This window comes from Gracilinanus agilis, chromosome 2 (genome assembly GCF_016433145.1).
Source record: "Gracilinanus agilis isolate LMUSP501 chromosome 2, AgileGrace, whole genome shotgun sequence".
Taxonomy (NCBI): domain Eukaryota; kingdom Metazoa; phylum Chordata; class Mammalia; order Didelphimorphia; family Didelphidae; genus Gracilinanus; species Gracilinanus agilis.
The window spans coordinates 502,222,690-502,242,716 of NC_058131.1; the positions used below are offsets into that span (position 1 = coordinate 502,222,690).

Consider the following 20,027-nt stretch of genomic DNA (forward strand, 5'->3'; position numbering starts at 1 on the left):
TGTAAGCATAAAGGAATTTAACACTATTAAGTATTGCAACCAGGATCAGGAAGAGACTCTAATGACTGTTCATTTATCCAATAAGCAATGCAGTGAATGTAAAAAATGGCGCCTACTTGCAAAAAGCTTACAGTCTTGTAAGTAGATAACAAGAAAGAGAAACTATCAATTAATACTGATTGAAGCAGTTTGTGGTTGAGTAAGAAGATATTGTAGGGTGATTGCCTTGAATGGAGAAATACTTTGACCACATCATTTCAGTTCAGGAAGATAATGAATATTTTTTTACTTTAAAAAAATTTTTTGATTTGGAAGGAGAATCTTTGACTTTCCCCTTGCAATTGTATATCTTTTTTTTTTCAAGATTTCTCAGTATAGATACATAGATGAATGGATGGAAAGGGTAGATGGATAGGATGTGTACATATATGTGTATAGGCATACACACATATGTGCACATGTGCATGAAGTAGTTAACTCCTTTAGGGCAGGAACTGTCTTTTGCCTCTCTCTATCCCTAGGCTTACCACAGTGCCTGGTACATAGTAAATACTATACATATCTATTTTATCTATATCTATAAATAAATTTATTGTGAAGCTTTCATTTGTGAAATGTTAAGTATTCTAGAACCAGACCACTGCAGAATTGAAAAGGAATTTGCAGATCATCTAGTTCGAGGACTCTTTCCTTAACAGATGAGGGAACTGAAGCAGTCCCACAAAAGAAAAGTAAATTGTCCAAGTATACACAGCTCCTTGGAAGAAGGCCTGAGGCTAGAACTCATATGTTAATTAAGTAGTCAAAAGTGGCTATCAATTTTAGTTTTTTTAATTTAAAGATAAAAATTAATATAGTTCTTAGGGTTTGATGGTAATGAGGCTATGATGACAAAATCCTTTATTGCCTTTTAATCTCCCTCCTCTTGTCTTCTAAGTGTAGGTATCTCCCATGGCTCTGTCTTGGGCTTTCTCTTCTTTCTTGTGACTATTTCATTCATTTTAGTTCAGTTGTTATCTCTGTGACATTGATTCTCTGTAGGACACACTGGAATCTATAGAGCAGTGATTCCCAAAGTGGGCACCACCGCCCCCTGGTGGGTACTGCAGTGATCCAGGGAGGGGGGTGGTGTGATAGCCACAGGTGCATTTGGGAGCAGTGATAATATATGACAGGGGGCACTAAGTAATATTTTTTCTGGTAGCCCAAAAAAGTTTGGGAACCACTGCTATAGAGCTTCCCTATTTCATCTGAGTTCCAGGACCCCTTTCCTGGCTGGGATGGCTGGAAGTTTTTTTGAAATTTTCTATTAGTGTCTCAATATGCTCCCAATCCCAGACCCCCCTTTCCTCCAAAATCTGACCGTCCTTCTAATTTCCTTATTTCTTTTCATGAATTAGTCTTTTTAGGTATTTGACTTCTCATTCTCATCTTTCCAGTATCAGTTTAGTTGTCAAGTCTGGTTCTGCCTTTTGTAGAATTCTCTCCATTTACACTGGCACCATCTCTTTTCAGGTCTTTTTATAGCCTGAAACTTTATGGCCTGGAGAATGGTGATAGCTCCTCTACTGGTCCTCCTGTCTTCAGTCTCACTGTTGTCCAATTCATTCTTTTCATCTTGTCAAATTAGTCTTCCTAATGTTACAATAGCTTTTCTCTGAAACTGTTGCAAGCAGAATAAAATTAAGTCTTTAGACCAGCATCTGTTACTGCCTGGGTCCATACCTCCTTTTTCTACTTTATTTCATCCTGTATTCCTTTTTACTCACCTTTTGTTTCAGCCAGACTCGACTATTAGCTTTGTTTCAGTCTTATTCTCTCACCTTTATACATTCATTCAGGCTTGACTTCCTCGAACATACTCCCTCCACATCTTCACCTATTAGAATTCTCTTCTTTCAAGACTCAGATCACTTATCTCTTCCTTTTTGAAGACTTCCCTGAGCTGATTCAGCTGAAAGTGATCTTGTGCTCATTTTATCCTAACACTTTGTATTTTTCCTGGCCGGCCATATGACAGTCTCTGATGTATCTTACATATTTGAGTTATCTTGTGTGTCTTGCTTAATTAAGTATGTTGTATTCTATTAGATTATAAGCTCCTTGAAGTAAAGAGCTGTCTTTTTATTTATTTATTTTTCGGTGGCATCTTTTTTTTTGTTGTCTTTTTGGTTTGGAGTTTTTTTCCCCCACCTGTTACCCAGTATGTTATCTTATACACGAAATATGCACTTAATAGTGAATTTTGTAAATAGTCCAATTAACTTATGTCTGTTTTCTGATCAGTTGGTTTGCAAAGACTTACCATTTTGAAAAACTTTTTCCTTCTGTGTTAGTATCACTTCAAAGACAGAAGAGTGGCACAAGTGAGACAATTGGGGACTTAGCCTGAGTCACAACTAGGAAGTGTCTTCAGGGCCAAATTTGAACCCAGGTCCTCCTGACTCCAGGCCTGGCTGTCTTATCTGCTATGCTGCCTAGCCCCTAAATTTTGGTAAACTCCCTCATCACCTCTCACCTGATCTGTTTCAGTAGCTTTCCTATTTCAAATCTCTCTCCCTTCAGGTACATTCTCCTGCACATTTGCCAAAGTATTATACAATCTAGATTTGTGCACCCCTACTCAGGAAACTCTAGTGCTCCCTTTCGACTTTAGAATCAAATAATATTTCATCTTAATTTTAACCTTTCAATATTTCATTTTGCTTACATTTTATAATATAATTAGTACTTAGGGACTTGTATATGATTTACAAATATTGTTTATATAGTTTAATATGTATATAAAAATGAATATCTAAGGACTTTTAAATTTGTAATTATGTATTTATTATATTATATATATAGCATTAATATATAACCTTATATACAATATAATAAATTCATGTTTATAAATATTACACAGTTTTATAGTATATATTTTACCTAAGGACTTTTATGTAGTTTATAATATATAATGTATGTATGTATATAAATATGTATATATGTAGTCAGTACCTAAGGACTTCTCTATTGCTTATTATATACAGAATTAGTAACTAACGACTTCCATATAGTTTATAAATATTACTTATAGTTTATAATGTTTAGGATTAGTACTTAAGGACTCAATATAGTTTGAAATATTATTTATAGCTTATAATATATAGAAGTAGTACCTAAGGACTTCTATACCTAAGTGTATAAATGTTTTATGTAGCTTATATGCATACATATATGTATAATTAGTACCAAAGGGCATATATATAGTTTCTAAATATTATACCTTATAATATTTAGAATCAGTATCTAATTAATTATGTTTTGTTTATAAATGCACAAATAAACACATTAGTAGTTTAGTGTGCACTTTAAATTTTTTTCCTGGTAGGATATACAGTGACATAAATTTGAAGACCATTGATCTAGAGCCCCTAAGAGGACCGGGACCCAGACTAGGAGGAAAAAGTACGAGGATGGATGTATCATAGCTCTTTTCAACTTTTTCAAAGACTGTCTTATTAAATAAAAATAGCCCCAGAGGGCAACCTGGGAGTAATTGATGGACACTGGTAGAGTTTTTTTAATGAAAGACTTTCTTACAGTTGGAGTGTTTTCCTTGGAAGTAGTAGATAAAATCCACTGCTGAGTTTTTTAAAATTTTAGTCCCATTTTCTATTCAGGTACATGTTAGACTAGATAACTTCTGAGGTCTGTTCCAACTAGTTAATGTTATGAATCTTTGACTATTTCCTTTAAATTGGCTCTAAAAACTTGCATGACTTAATTTTTTTTAATGTCTACTGTATAGCTAATTTTAAGTCTTTAAATAAATTCCTTGCCTTTTTCCCATATTAGTGTTTCTTAAAACTAATGACTCAGGCTAATTTCTAAATATGGTAATTTAAACTGCAGTAGATGTAGACTCATCCCCCTGTGAAAAGGGAATTTACCCTTTAAATTTAATGTTAAAATGAAAAGCAGTTGTGGATACTGCCATAAAAAGGCAATTTTGGTGCCCAAGCTTTTCTCCACTAGAGGGCAGAAGATACAATGATAAAAGAGAGACCTAAATTTCAAACTCAACTTCATTTGGATTGTGGGATGTTTTGAGTGGAAATGTATTTCATAAAGAATAAAGTCAATTTTTTTCTCCTCCTAGGCCAAGTTGGACATTGCTTTTGGAACTCATCATACGTAAGTAATTTTTTGGGAATGGGTGGAAAATGATGATCACAGATATCTTGCTGGACAATATCTTGCTTAACAAAATTGAAAAGTAGTATGGAAGGTCAGGAATGTGTTCATGTCCTTATTTTTCTTAAGGAAGCTGACTTTAAAAGTGGTCCTTTCCAGTTAAATGTGATTCTATAGAATTATGGTTACAAATGGAAGGAACATTAGTGACCCTCTAGACCAGGGTCACCAATTTACAGAAGGGTAAACTAAGGTCCAGAGAAGTTAATTAACTTTTTTCAAAGTCACTTGGATAGTATTTAGCAAAGTTTGGATTGGAATCCAGATCTCAGGATGATATCTACCAAACTTGTTTACAAAAAGTGCTGTTTTTTTTTTTAACCCTTACCTTCTGTCTTGGAGTCAATACTATGTATTGGTTCCAAGGCAAAAGAGAGGTAAGGGCTAGGCAACGGGCGTTAAATGACTTGCCCAGGGTCACACAGCTGGGAAGTGTCTGAAGCCAGATTTGAACTGAGGACCTTGTGTCTCTAGGCCTGGCTCTCAATCCACTGAGCTACCCAGCTGCCCCCTAAAAATGCTGTTTTTATCAAACATAACAACTTAAGTTAGGTTGTATTGGCCCATGAATTTACAGTAGCTGGTTGGTCCAGTGGGTAGAGTGACAAGCCTGTAATCAAGAAAACTCATCTTCTTGAGTTCAAATCTGGCCTCAAACACTTACTAGCTGTGTGACCCTGGGCAAGTCCACTTAACCCTTTTTGCCTCAATTTCCTCGTCTATAAAATGAGCTGTATAAGGAAAAATGCAAACTCCATTGTATTTACCATGAAAACCCCAAATTTCAGTAATGAAGAGTTCAACAAAAACAACAAAGAATTTACTGACCTACCCCAATATAAATTTGTCCTCTCTCAAAGTAGTCCCTTTGGGATTCGCTGCACTTATTTCAGTTTGGCTGCCATTTCCTTAACTGTCTGGAATTTTATTCAGACATTGCCTCCAGTTCAATTTATAAGCTGTGGAAGGAACATATTCTTATTACTTTCAAGCCACTTATTGTTTTTGATTGAAAATAGCATTACTTATTTTGGTTACCCTTTTTTATAAGACTTGGTTCCAATTGACTTTTTCATCTATTTCTAAAAATTAAATCCGTCTTAGAGTATCAAGATTTCCCATTATTAAGCATGATTGAGGCAAATGCCTTAGGCTTGTTCTTGTTGTGTGACAGTAATGAAAATGGGTTTTCAGAGGTAATAAATAATAGGACCATGTGCAAGGTGGTATTGACCTCCTGATCATTACACAAGAAGTTTGGTTGAAGAATTCCTGGATACGTCATCTAAAGAAAGGCAGCTTAGGTGGTGCAGTGGTCACAGTTGTGGACCTGAAATCAGAAAGGCTCATCTTCCAGAGTTCAGATTTGGCTTCAGATACTTAGTAGCTGTGTGATCCTGGGGAAAGCACTTAATCCTGTTTGCTTCAGTTTCCTCTTCTATAAAGTGAGCTGGAGAAAACCATGGCAAACCACTCTAGTATTTCTGCCAAGAAAACCCCAAATGACATCATGAAGAGTTATACACAACTGAAATGATTCAACAACAAAGAAGCATATTGATTTATCAAATTTGTGTTAATTATAGTACCTTCCGTTTGTAAAGTTTGCTTTTTCTTTTGTGTCCTTTGAATGGGAGTGTTCACATTAGGCTATTTATTTCACTTGAAATTAAAGAAGGCAGGGGCAGCTAGGTGACTCAGTGGATTGAGAGCCAGGACAAGAGACGGGAGGTCCTAGGTTCAAATCTGGCCTCAGACACTTCCTAATTGTGTGACCCTGGGCAAGTCACTTAACCCCCATTGCCTAGCCCTTTATCACTTTCTGCCTTGGAACCAACACACAGTATTAATTCTAAGATGGAAGGTGAGGTTTTTATTTAAAAAAAAATTAAAGGAGAGAAGAGCTTAATATAGGGTATGGGAGTTGGGGGTAGATGCTAAACTATGTAAGTCTTTGAGAGAATATCATCCTCAGACTAGATCTGTGTTGCTTGGCACTAGAATGTATAGGGGGACAGATTTTGGTTTGGTATAAGAACTTCCTAAAAGGTAGAACTTCTCTAAAATTAGTTTCCTCAGGTTGAGAAAGTGGAGTAAAATGGAATTGAGGGATTGAGCTCCTCATCCTTGTAAATTTTTAGGTGAAGCCACTTGGAGGTGTGCTGTATATGCGAGCTCCTGATGACTTCCAGGGTCTCTTCTGATCTGTGAGAAGCAACATGACCTAATGGATGGAGCGCTGAAATTGGAGTCTGGGAGTCCTGGGTTTTTATTCCTGCCCAAGAGATTATTGTTATTATTATTATTATTTGATTATGGCAAAGTCCTTAACTTTTAAGTTCTTCATCTATAAAATGTAGTTTATAATAGCAGCTATTTCCCTGGGATGGTATAGAGTATGTAAAGTACTTTGTAAACCTTGGAATGCTATAAATATCAGCTATTTTTATAAAATGTGATTTTAGAATTGCGACTTGTTTTAGAATGGCTCTATAGAAGGCAAAGCCACATACAAGAATTACCTGCCTATTCAGCCTACATTTAATTTCTTACATGTTGGAAAGAAGTGTGTCAGTGCTGCATTAGCTCTTATTGAAAGTGATCACCAGAACCCAGGGGTACTAGATTTTTGTATTTTTCCTTTAGTTTTACTTTCTCACCATTATGAACATAGGTTTTAATTACATTTTCCCATTTGACTCAAGCTAAAAATCCATTTCAACAAAATTTTGAGTTTTTCATCAATTTTTTTTCTAAATGGAACAGAAAGCAATGTTTTCCAAAATGCAAAAGTCTCAAATTAGTGTTAATTATTGATCCATTCATAGCTAGAAACTTAGCTGTATCTTTTTTTTTTTTTTTAAATCCTTACCTTCCAACTTGAAATCAGCACTGTGTATTGGTTCGAAGGCAGAAGAATGGTAAGGACTAGGCAGTGATCACATAGCTAGGAAGTGTCTGGCTTCGGATTTGAACACTTGACCTCCCTTTTCTGGTTCTGGCTCACATGAGCTGCCCCTGCTTGTTTTTTTTGTTTTGTTTTTTGTTTTGTTTTGTTTTGTTTTGTTTTGATAAAGAAACAGATATCTGTGGTTTTGGACTTTATATATCACAGTTAATTTCATTTCCACGTACCCATTGTTTGAGACTAACCCCTCCTTTGTGACAAAAAAAAAAAGAACATTTAAGAAAAAAATTCAGTACAGTAGCCATAGCAGACAACATACACCATAGCCTCCTCCCTCACATCAGAGAAGGTAGGAGGTTGTGTTTCTTTATCTGTCCTTCAGGACATTCACTTAATTTTTCAATTCCAGGCCAGTACTTTTCTAAGTTACTATGTGGAGAGAGCTTCAGCACTGTCTGATGTCAAACCTTTGTTAAAATGATTCTTCTAACCTATATCCTTTTTCCTCCCACTGTGACTTAGATTTCTTAGTAGAATTGGATTTTCTTCCGACTTCTTTTATCCAAATTTGTCTGAATCTTTGTGACCCCCTCCATTAGGAGTTTTCTTGGCAAAGTGGTTTGCCATTTCCTTTTCCAGTTCATTCTGCAGATTAGGAAACTGAGGTAATTGTCTGAGGCCAGATTTGAACTCAAGAAGATGGATCTTCCTGACTCTAGGCACTGTGCCCTATCCATTGCACCACCTACCTGACTTACTCAATTTTATTTTTTTAAACCCTGATCTACTATCTTGAATCTTTTAATATCAGTTCCAAGGCAGAAGATCAGTTAGGGATAGGTCATTGGGATTAAGTGGCTTTTCCCAGGGCCACACAGCTAGGAAGTATCTGAAGTCAAATTTGTACCCATGACCATCAGTCTCTAGGCCGGCCTCTTTATCTTCCAAGCCACTTAGCTGCCACCTCTCTGATTTATTTTAGTGAAAGCTTTTAGAACTTTTTATAACTTCCAGAGTTGGCTGCCCTAAGCCTCTACCCTAAGTGTAGACATTGAAAGAAGAAGTTTGTAGAGTAAAAATCTAGATGTATTTGTAATGAAAATGATAAAAGCAGATGTGTATATAGCATTGGCCATATGTCAACCTTCCTAAGTGGACCAGTTGCAGTCTCTGTGCCTGAGAGGAGCTGCCTTAACTCAGCATGGTTCTCCTAAGGGTAGCCTGGCAGTGCAGGGTCTGGAGCATCCACCATCCCCATGATGCAGGGACTCACTCTAAGCACTCACAGAGAGTTGGACCTACTGGCAGCACAGCAGCACAGGTGTTGTATTGCCATCATCATTGGCTTAGCTCCATGACAGCAGATCCAATGTGCATCGGAGGGGTTCCACTGGCTTTTGAGAAATATACCACCTGATGGATCCTAGCATTTTTGTGCTAAAAAGAAACCATAGAGCTAATTCAGGAGCTTTCCCAGGAGGAGCGAGGCCAGAGAGTGGAACTGGTGTGCTCAAAAATCAGCTAGATCTAGAGTCCAAGCCTCTGGTTTCTTCATCTCCTATTCTTGTCAGTATACCACCCAGGTAACAAGGTAAGTTAAATGTTCTAGAAGAGTAGACAGGGAAAAGAAACCATTCTGGCCTGGCAATTTATAACCTATGTGACCTCAAACAGGTTATTTATTAATATTAATAACAGTTGTAGCTTACATTTATATGTTTTTTAAAGATTTTGCAGAACACTTGAATTTAGATCTGGAAGGATCTTTGTGGTCATCAGTCCAACACCTTCATTTTGCAGATGAGGAAACTGAGGCTGAGAGACCATAAATGAATTGCCTCAGACCCCACAGCTCATGATGGTCAGAGACAGGATTTGAACTCAGATGTTTCCAGGTTTACATATAAGTGTAAGGTATTACTCTTATAATTAATAAGTAACCTGTTTGAGGTCACACGTAGGTTATACATTGCTGAGCCAAGTTGATTTTTTTTCCCCCTCTTCTAGTCTTCTGGAACACTAACTTTTACCTTGTTATCCATGTGATATACTGAAAATGCTCTATCTGCTGTGTCCCCTGAGTTGCTTCTAGTTGACACTGGCATGCATTACTTCATTTCATCCATATAGCAACCCTCCAAGGTAGTAGGTACTGTTACCAACATTTTACCAATGATGGAACTGAGGCTCAGAGAGATTAAGTAAGTAACTTGCCAAGGTAACAATTATTAAGAATCTGTAGGATGGGATTTAAATACATCTTCCATCAAGTCCAGGGACAGGTAGGTTGCTCAGTGTATAGAGCACTGGGCCTGAAGTCAGGAAGACTTGAGATTAAATACAGCCTTGGACACTAGCTGTGTGATGGTTTGCCTCAGTTTCCTCATCTGTAAAACAAACTGGAGGAGGAAGTGGCAAGCCATTCTAGCATCTTTGCCAAGAAAATCTCCAAGTAGGGTCATGAAGAATTGGACATGACTGAAAAATGACTGAACAACAAACTTCCTTTAAGACCATCTTGCCATCTTGTCTTTTCGGGGAAAAAAAATAATAAAAGGGAAAAACCATGAAAACAGTAACATCTTACATTTATGTGATGCTCTTGAGATTTACAGGTCACTTTACACATAACTCATTTAAATCTTGCAACAAATTTTTTAAACTCAAAGATCTTTTATTTTCCCAATTACATGTGACAATTTTTAGCATTTTCTGAAGTTATAAGATCCAAATTGTCTCCCTTCTTCCCTTCCCTCTCAGAGATGGTAAACAATTTGATCTGGGTTATACACTTATGACAGATTTCTGAAAGCAAGCGAGTATATTATAATTTTTTTTCTCGACCTAAGTTTCCTAATCTATAAAATGAAGCTTTAAAATAAAATGAAATATGATTTATTATTAATCATAATATGTTATTACTATATTACCATGTATCATATATTAATAATGTGCTGATTATTAATATATTAACATGTATTATATGTTATATTAATACTATATTGTTATGAATATTTAAAAGAAAAAAGAAAAACATAAATTATAAGGTTAAAATCACATCTAGTGGGGGCAGCTAGGTGGCTCAGTGGATTTGAGAGTCAGGCCTAGACAGGAGGTCCTGAGTTCATATGTGACCTCAGATATTTCCTAGCTGTGTGACCCTGGACAAGTCACTTAACCCCCATTACCTAGGCCTTACCACTCTTCTGCCTTAGAACCAAATGCACAGCATTAATTCTAAGATGGAAGTTGAGTTTTTTTTAAATCACATCTAGATTGAGATTTTTAAGAAGAAGCCCCTCTCTCCCATTTTTTTTTCTCTTCTAAAGCTATGGCTTTTGCCCTGCTCATAGACCACATTTTATTTGTTAAAAGCAAAATGATGAAATGGTTCCCCTTAAATTATTTTATATTTCCTGTTATCAGAGTTCATTGATCTTGGTGAATGCAAATATTTGGTAAATTTGTATTTTGTACCTAGTATTAGCCTGTTTCATTATAGTTTATAAATTGTAAATTGGCTTAGATTTCAGTGAATATACTTCTTTCATACATTGAAAGGTGACAGCTGCCATTCTAATGAAATTTACATGTTAACTAATTATTTAGTGATCTTGGGCAAGTCATCCTCAGGATTTATTTTAAAAATTGCATTTCTACATAATATATTTTAGATATTTTAATTTTGATATTATATCTAATATAATATTATGAAATAATATTGTTGAATATTGTTATTATTTAATTAATTAAATTCTTGCCTTCCATTGTAGAGTCAATACTGAGTATTGGTTCCAAGGCAGAAAAACAGTAAGGGCTAAGCCCTTGGGGTTAAGTGACTTGCCCAGGGTCACACAGGTAGGATGTGTTTAAGGCCAGATTTCAACCTAGGACCTCCTTTCTCCTAGACCTGGCTCTCTATCTACTAAGTCACTTAGCTGCCCCTTTTAATTTTATTTTTGTTCCGGTGAGTTTTTCATAGCATTGTGACATTTCCATGATGCTAGGCTGTAGTTTAAGATGTTCTCTGTGCCCTCTTTCTTCCCACATACTTGCAAGACCCAGCTGAAATCCCACCTCTTTTGAAGCCTTATTAGATCCTTTCTAGGGACAGATGTCTTCCTGACCTTCCCAGTGATTATTCATAATGCTTTGTTATTTCCCTTTACAGCTGTTTAATTATTTTTTATTATTGCTATGTAGGTGCACGTTTTTATTCCCTCAAGCTGGATTGTAAATTTATTAAGGTTGAGCAAGGGTTTTGCCTTGTTTCTTGTTCCCTTCCATGTTTAGCCCATTATTTAACATTCAGTACTCAGGAAATATTTGTTGAACTGGATAATATTGTCTTCTTTCTGTCTACACCATACATGAATTTGTGTAACTCTCCCTCACTTCAGTCCAATTCATGCACAAATCAAGACATCACCCTGTGATGTCATGGGGCCTCTTTGAAATAAAGAATGAACAGCTGGTTATTTGTAGAGTCATATTGATCATGTTGGCTCCATACATTGGTGTATACAAAAGAGACAGCTAGGTTGTATAGTGTATAGAACTTTGGACTTCAAATCAGGAAGCCTTGAGTTCAAATCTTGCCTCAAACATTAGCTCTTTTGGCTCTAAGTCACTTAATCTCTCTCAGCCTGTTTCCTTATTTATGAAATGTGGATAATAATAATCTACCTCAGAAGGTTCTTGTAAGGATCAAGTGAGGTAACATGGAAGAGTCTTTGCAATCCTTTAAGTGTTATATAAAAGCTGGTCATTAAGTAAATGGCTTGATTCCTGACCTTGAAAGGCTTATGCTCCATCTGAGGAGATAAAACTTGGATGTTTCTAACAATTAGAAAAAAAAAAAAACGCACAAGGGTATATAAGCCAGTGTCAGGATATGTAGCATACACTACACCTTGATATTAAGTTAATGAATTTTCCCCATTAACCACCCCCAACCCCCAGCTGAGGAGATAAAAAACTTGGATATATCAAATGGTCAAGGAAATCATATCCAGTGTTCCACAAGTCTGAATGCACTTTTAAGTTTTAATAGCTTAATATGGTACCCAGACTTGTGGGACACGGCTTATATCCTTGGCACATACCAGGCGTTCAGTAAATGTTTATTGATTGATTTTGAAATGTCAGACTATGTAGTAGAAATTAAATTCTCTTGGAACTTTGTTGGATGGAATTATAAGGAAGACTTTGGTGGAGTGGTGATTTTTAGAGCTGCCTCTAAATGTGAGAGTTGGGCTGGTAGAGAGGAAAACAAAGAATGTTTCTGTACAGAGGAAAAAATAATATGAACAAAGCTAAAGAGTTGGAAGTTAAAATGATGGGTGGGAGGGATAGAAAAGGGTGACTTTACTGAAATGAAGAGTTCCCTTTTGGGAATAATAGGCAGAACTGGAATGTTTGGGGAATGATCTTAAATTCTAGGCAGAATTATTCGAATTTATCTGGTAGACAGTGTCAGGTAACATTAGGGCGTCTAGTTGGTACAGTGGATATATATATATATATATATATATATGTATATGTATATGTATATATGTATATGTACTGGACTGGAGTCACGAAGACTCATCTTCATGAATTCAAATCCTACCCTAGACAAATCACTCTTCTCTGTTTGCCTCAATTTCCTCATCTGTAAAATGAGTGGGAGAAGAAAATGGAAAACCACTCCAATATCTTTGTCAAGAAAATCCCAAATGGGCATCAAACGTGACTGAAAACAATAATCAGGTAACACTCCTACTCCACAAAAATACTTTATTACCATTCTTGGTAAACTGTCTTCCATGTTATAATATAGAGGAAGAATTGAAATGATAAAAAATGCTTTTACAATTTCATTCTATTATTTAGGCAATGGTCTTTGTCTACTCTGAATTTTTAAATCCTGAATCTGGTTTGGGATTATTAGAACCCCATATATTTCTGATGGTACTTCTGACTATCTGTACTCATTTTTTTTTTTAAAGGAAAATGATGCTACTGTTATATGAAGAAGGTCTTCGAGTCGTTATCCATACTTCCAATCTTATTCAGGCTGACTGGCACCAGAAAACTCAAGGGTATGTTTTGTTTTGCCTCTCAGGAGTGACTATATCTTCTGAAATATGTGTAAGTTAAGTGATAGCGACTTTGGATAGGTTATTTTATTTTTTCCTTTGGCCAGCCCTTTTGAGTGAGTATTGTAACTATTAGTATCCCTGTGTTACTGATGTTGAAGCTGAGGCCACAGAGGTGAAATGACTTACACACTATTTTTTATCTCTGATAAATGGTTGAGACAAAACATTATCTGAGCTCTTTTTCTTTTTAAAAAAATATTCTGAAATTAAAAAAAAATCAACTAAAACAAATACTTCCATACACTCAGTAGAACTGAGGAACAACAAACTTTGAATCTTTATTATATACAAATTGTTTTTAAAAAAGTATAAAGTAAGTTCAACATGTAACTTTCAAAGTTTTCCTGCTGATCTTTGTTTCCTAATGACCTTCAGTTAATGAGTCAACATTTTTAAATAGCTACTCTATGCTAGTCATTATGCTAAGGACCAGGGTTGCACAAAGAGGCAAAAGACAGCCCCTACCTTCAAGGAGCTTACAATCTAATGGAGGAGACAACATACAGACAGATATATACAAAGCAAGCTATATTCAGGGTAAATAGGAAATAATTAATGGAAAGAAGGCACTAGAATTAAGAAGGATTGGAAAGGCTTCTTGTAAATGAAAGGATTTTAGTTAGAACTTTAAGCTAGCTAGAGATCAGTAGGGAAAGTGGAGGAGGGAGAACATTCCAGACATTTTAGAAACATACTTCAATGATCTTTTCTTTCAATCCTATCCCAACTTTGCCTCCCTTTTTACCCTACCAATTAAGGGAAAAAAATCTTTGTAATTATGCATAATTAAGCAAAACAAATTCTTGTGCTGGCTCTGCCCAAAAATCACATTGCTTATATTATCAAGTACTGAGTATATTTAATTTTCCTTACTACAGATCAGAGGATAGTTGGGTGGCACAGTGGATAGAGCACTGGGCCTGGAGTCATGAAGACTCATCTTCCTGAGTGCAAATCTGACCTCAGATGCTTCCTAGCTGTGGGTGACCCTGGACAAGTCACTTCACCTGTTTGTCTCAGTTTCCTCATCTGTAAAATAATCTGAAGAAGAAAATGAGAAACTATTGTTTTATATTTGTCAAGAAAACCCCAAATGGGGTCACTAAGAGTCTTTCTTAAATGAAACAAGTGAACAACAACCACCAGAATTATTTGCTAGATTGCTGAAATGTTTGAATTTTAATATGTTGTGTGAATAGCAGTTTATATAGAATGAATAAAGTTCTTTGATCCTGAGATTGCTTAGACTATAGGTTTCACATTGCTGCTGTTGTTAGCATAGGAATTATGTCCAAGGTTTTTGATTCAGGCCTATGTGATATTAGTTCCATTCTCAATTGTATTCTTAAAATTAATGATAGTGTGGCCAAGTGTGTGGAGGACTGGCCTTAGCCAGGAAGGCCTCAGTTTAAGTCCAGCCCCTGTCACATACTGGCTCTGTGACCTTCAGCGACATGCTTAGGCTCTCAATGCTCTCAGCAATTCTCTAAAAGTATAAATTGCAGAGATGAGAATAACCTTTGTTAATGGGAAATCTTTTATCCAGAGATTCCCTATACCACTGAAGTAACAAATCAAAGTTCCATCCTTAGTTTTACCTAAAATGTGATCATGTAGGAAAAATAGATAATAAAAAGCATGTACTAAAAAATAACATTAATCATAGACTAATTTGTTTTTCTCCCAGTCTGGTTTTTGGAGAAAATGCAGCCTTTATAGTAAGAATTTAAGCTTGATACAAATATGAAATGTCCTAGCAAATCCCTCTTACACCTTCCGTTGATCATAACACCCCACCTTTGCCAACTTCTATGGCATGTTTCTTTGTACCATTCATTGTTTTTTTAAACTCTTACCTTCTGTCTTAGAATCAATACAAAATATTGGTTCCAGGGCCAAAGAGCAGTAAGGGCTAGTCCATTGGGATTAAGTGACTTGCCCAGGATCACACAGCTATGGAGTGTCTGAGGCTAGATTTGAACCTAGGACCACTGATCTTTGGGCCTTACTCTCAATCCACTGAGCCACCTCACTGCCCCTCACTATTGATTTTTTTTAAAGTGAGAGTATGCAAGTTTGTATCCTGGGGAACATTTGGCAGTGTTTTATATTCCTCTGGGACAAAAGGAATTGTTAAAATGAAAAATGCTTTTGTTTTTTATTTATCCCTTAATTAAATGTTGGGAAGACTGAGGTCATAGCATCAGCATAGTATCATTAAATGTGGTTTGTACTAATTCATTTCAAACATTTGAAGCTGTAGCATATAAAAATTTGGACCAGTGCAATAAAAGTGAAAAATGAGCTCATTTTGCAGAGATAGCTACAGATTTAAGAAGCCAAGGTGATGCAGGAAGCCATCTGTGATTTCTTTATTTTTGTTTCCATGCTGATGCCGTGGTGGATAGTACCACTTATATTTTAGTGAGAGGGATTAACGTGAATATAACCAAGCATGTTGTTTTGCCAAAATCAGTGAGATGGACTTTGGGGAAAGGATGGAGATAGAAAGGCATGATTGGATGTACCATTGTGAAACAAAAGGAGGGAATGAATATTTGGGAAGTCACAGGATCATAGGATGTTAGAACTCAGAGACATTGAAAATTGTCTAATCCTACCCCACCTCACACAGTAGAATTTACTGTTCACTGGAAGGTCCGATATTAGAGCTGAAGCTTCAGTACTTTGGCGATGTAATGAGAAGAACAGGACCCAAAGGAAAAGGCCCTGATATTGAGAAAGACTGAAGGTAAAAGGAGAAGGGATTGAGATGGCTAGATAGTTATGGAAGCAACAAACCTGAACTTTGGATAGTCTTTGAGAGACGGTGGAGGAGAGAAAGGCCTGGTGTGCTGTGGTCCATGGGAATCACAAAGAACTGGATACGGTTGAACAACAACAGCAGCAGTATAATGTTATTATAACAAATACAATCCATAACAATAAAATGTGTGATATTTTTCATATTACATATAATGTATCATATACTAACTTATCCACAAGGATAGCATTAGCAACTATCAAATGCTTTGCTGAAATCCGAGGATCTATGACTAAGTGGCCCAAATAATAAGATTATTACAAGTAGCATAAACAGGAGAAGACATTTGCCTTCCTCTTTTAAATTCCCTACCTTCAGTGGGCAGTAGTGATAGAAATATCACTTAGTTCCTGAGGTCTTAAGCTCTTTTTTGTTCTGTGACTTCATATGATTTAGCAGTGCATTCCCTACCCTTGGTGATGTTTATTATCTCCATATGAATCTCCAGGAATGGATAGTGATCATCAGGTTTTGACAGGTCCCAGAGGTTTTCATTCAAATTCCAGCCATGAGCCCCGGGGGGGGGGGGGGGGGGGAAGAAGATGGCAGACTAATTCTGTTGCATGTGTCAGGCCAACAGATAGCTTCATCAGTACTCATCAGCAGGCAATTACTAGCCACCACTCCTGGTCTCTTCATTTTCTGACATTTATTAAACTCTTTCCTAGCCGTGTCACTGTATTCATATTGTTATTCTTGAGACCCAGACACCTCTTTTCTCTTGAAATGGTCCATTTTCTACCTTTTAAGAAGAGCTGTGGTTTTAATGATTACTTCTGCTGATAATTGCAGATTGTCACAATATCTGTTGATAATTCCTAAATCTATATAGCCAGAAATCTCTTGAGCTCCAGTATCATATATCATCTGCCTCTAGGAAAGCTCAGAATGAATGTCCTGTGAAACTCAGATTCTATATGTCCAAAAGGGGATTCACCATCTTTCCTGTGAGGCCCTCCTTTCTTCCCAAATTCTCTGTTGCTATAGAGGGTAATGTTATACTCCCTGCTGCCAGGGAGCTTGCATTCTGTTGGGGGAAGACAACATTTAAAAGAGGAGCTGAAAAATGAGAGACAAGTGGGAAGATGGGAGAAAGCACCCTGGCAGGGACACAGTTATTAAGTCAGGAGAGTGAAGGATGGCTGACCTGACCTCACTAGTGGAGAAGGAAATTTCAGGAAGACAGTTGAGGCACAGTAGCTAAATAGAGTCAGAGATGGCTGGTTTGGGTCTCTCTACCCCAAATGGAGGTTCTGGCAAGAATGTGCCAATGGGAGAAAGGGCCTGAGACAGTGGTAGCTAAGATTTGGTGGTTAAGTCTAGAGAATCAGACTTTTGGGGAGGGTTGATTATTTCTGTTTGAAAGGAAAGCTTCAGAAGGCTTTTATCTTCTTTTCTTTTTTTATTACTTTCTAGATGGCTCCTTGTAATTCCTTGGCTTCTTGACTTTCTGAGTTTTTGAGGAAAAATTTAATTCATTAAATTAGAGAATCTCAAAGTTGGACAGGATGTCATCCAGTTCTACAGTTTTGAAATCATGATTATAGTAATCTTTTCGATCAATGACTAAATCATTGGCCATTGTGTTTAATGGTTGTAGCATATAGGTAAATTTATTTCCTTCCTCTTCTTCAACAAAAGTCAACTTGAACTTTTTTTATTAAACCTTTACTTTATGTCTTAGAATTGACACAAATACTGGTTCCAAGGCAGACGAAAGACAAGAGCTAGCCAATTGGAGTTAAGTGACTTGCCCAGAGTCACAAAGGTATGAAGTGTCTGAGGTTACATTTGAACCCAGGTCCTTGCATTTCCAGACCTGACACTATCCACTGAGCCACCTAGCTGCCCCCAACTTGAACTTTCCAGGGGAAATAAATAAAAAAGCTATCCAGATATAGTGAAAAGGTGAAGAAAGGGCAGTTAACCTGGGTTCAAAGACATGGTAGAAAAGCAGGAGAATTCCTTCTGCTATGGTCTATGGAGTAGACCACAAAGATACTGCCCTCACTTCCTCTTCCGAGTTGTGAGGAAGAATGATAGAGCTCAGGGACCAATCATTCAGTCCATAAACACTTGCTGTGCTAAATGCAAAGGATACAAAGAAAGGCATACATACACACACACACACACCCACACACACACACTTGTAGTGTATCATTTAAGGCTGTTGTGAGGTTCAACTGTAATAATATATGTGAAACATTTTGTTTCCTTTAAAACACTGTGCATATGTAATTACAGATATCCCTTCCATATCATGCTTTATGTGTCATGTTTTTGAAATCATGAGTTGGCACAAGAAATTAAATGGCATTGGGGAGTTTTGTGTTAGCCACAGACATGCAAAGGCTAACAGATGACACAGAAGAAGTTTAGAAACTCATAAATGCATAAAACATTTGTATAGTATTGCATAATATCAACATATTTTATCTTTAAAATAATATACACAATTTCTTAAAGTTAAAAGAAAAAGTTTTTGCAAAAACATGAAAGCCAGCAGATGACACAGAAATGCTAGAAGTGTAGAGGTCTTAAATAGTTTATCATAAATGCATAAAATGTATGTAGTACTTGTAATAATTAAAAATGGGTTTGACAAATATAAGAATTTTTTAAATTATGGTTACCGTTTATAAAAATTAACTCTTTTAAGTCATGAGGCTATTAGTAGCTTTAATAGCTTTTTACAGCAAGGTAGAGATAGTAAAGCGGGAAATGTAGGTAGTAGGTAGAAAATATTGCTTTGCTAAATACCCTAAGTCCGAATCTGAGTGCCTTTAGACTGAAGAGAGTGTCCTACCAAAGACAGGAGAAGAGCTGAAAGGTCAGTATCTCTGGCCAGGGCCTCCTCAACCCAAGCAAGTCAATGAAGCCAAACTTCTTGAGCCATCAACTAATATAATGTTAGGTATGAATTTGGCATCTAACAAATAGAGAACTATCTGAGTATATGCTCTAAGTACTGTTGTATATGGTTTTCCAAGCTCTTTTATTTTCCTAAATGCTTTTATTCATTCAGTCAATATTTATAGCCTGTGTAATGTACAGTGTTCTGTGATAAGCACTGAAGAGCATACAGAGATAAATAAGGCACTGTCTCTGTCCTCAAAGAACTTAAAATCAGTTTGTGCTAGCCTAATCACTGTAGCCTATTAATAGTCTATAGCTTTCCTTACATCTTACCTACCAGCTTATCTTTTTTTTTTTTAAAAAGGCCTTTATATTCACTGCCTACAGTTCATCATTACCTACTCTTCTTAATTCTTTGTCTCCTACTCCACCACTACAGCAAACCTGCTCCCTCAAAGTCATATCTGTTATCTCATCATTGTTGTTGAGTCATTTTTCAGGAGCGTCCAATTCTTCAAGACCCTCTTTGGGGTTTTCTTGGCAGAGATACTGTAGTGGTTTGCTATTTCCTTTTCTAGCTTATTTTATAGAAGAGAAAACCAAGGCAAACAGGACTAAGGGTCTTTCCCAGGATTGCACAGCTAGTAATTGTCTGCCTATCTGAGTCCAAATTTTTCCTCAAGCAGAGAAACCTTGATTTAAGGCCCAGTTCCTCCCTCCTTCCTTCCTTGCTCCCCTCCCTTCCTCCCTTCCTTCCTCCCTCCCTCTGATTTTTAAAAATATTTTTCCATGTTTACATGATTCATTTTTAAGCTCTTTAAGTTTCATTTTATGGGGGCACTTAGGTGGTGCAGTGGATAGAGAGCTAAGCCTAGAGATGGGAGATCCTGTGTTCAACATTTCCTAGCTATGTCATTCTGGACAAGTCACTTAACTCCTAGCCCTTACCTAGCAGCCCTTCTGCCTTGGAACTAACACACAGTATTGATTCTAAGATGGAACATAAGGGTTTAAAAAAAAAAAGATTCATTTTATGTTCTCTGTGTCCTGGTTAACTTAT

General features: G+C 36.6%; 1 protein-coding gene across 1 annotated transcript in view; it reads left to right on the forward strand.

Annotated features, from left to right (window-relative positions):
* The window catches only part of TDP1 (tyrosyl-DNA phosphodiesterase 1), a 164,491-nt gene that overhangs the window by 21,270 nt on the left and 123,194 nt on the right, over positions 1–20,027 (forward strand). The window contains exons 6-7 of the mRNA XM_044664999.1: positions 4,142–4,176; positions 13,135–13,227. Coding sequence (XP_044520934.1) covers positions 4,142–4,176; positions 13,135–13,227 — 128 coding nt within the window. The remainder of the gene's footprint in view (positions 1–4,141; positions 4,177–13,134; positions 13,228–20,027) is intronic.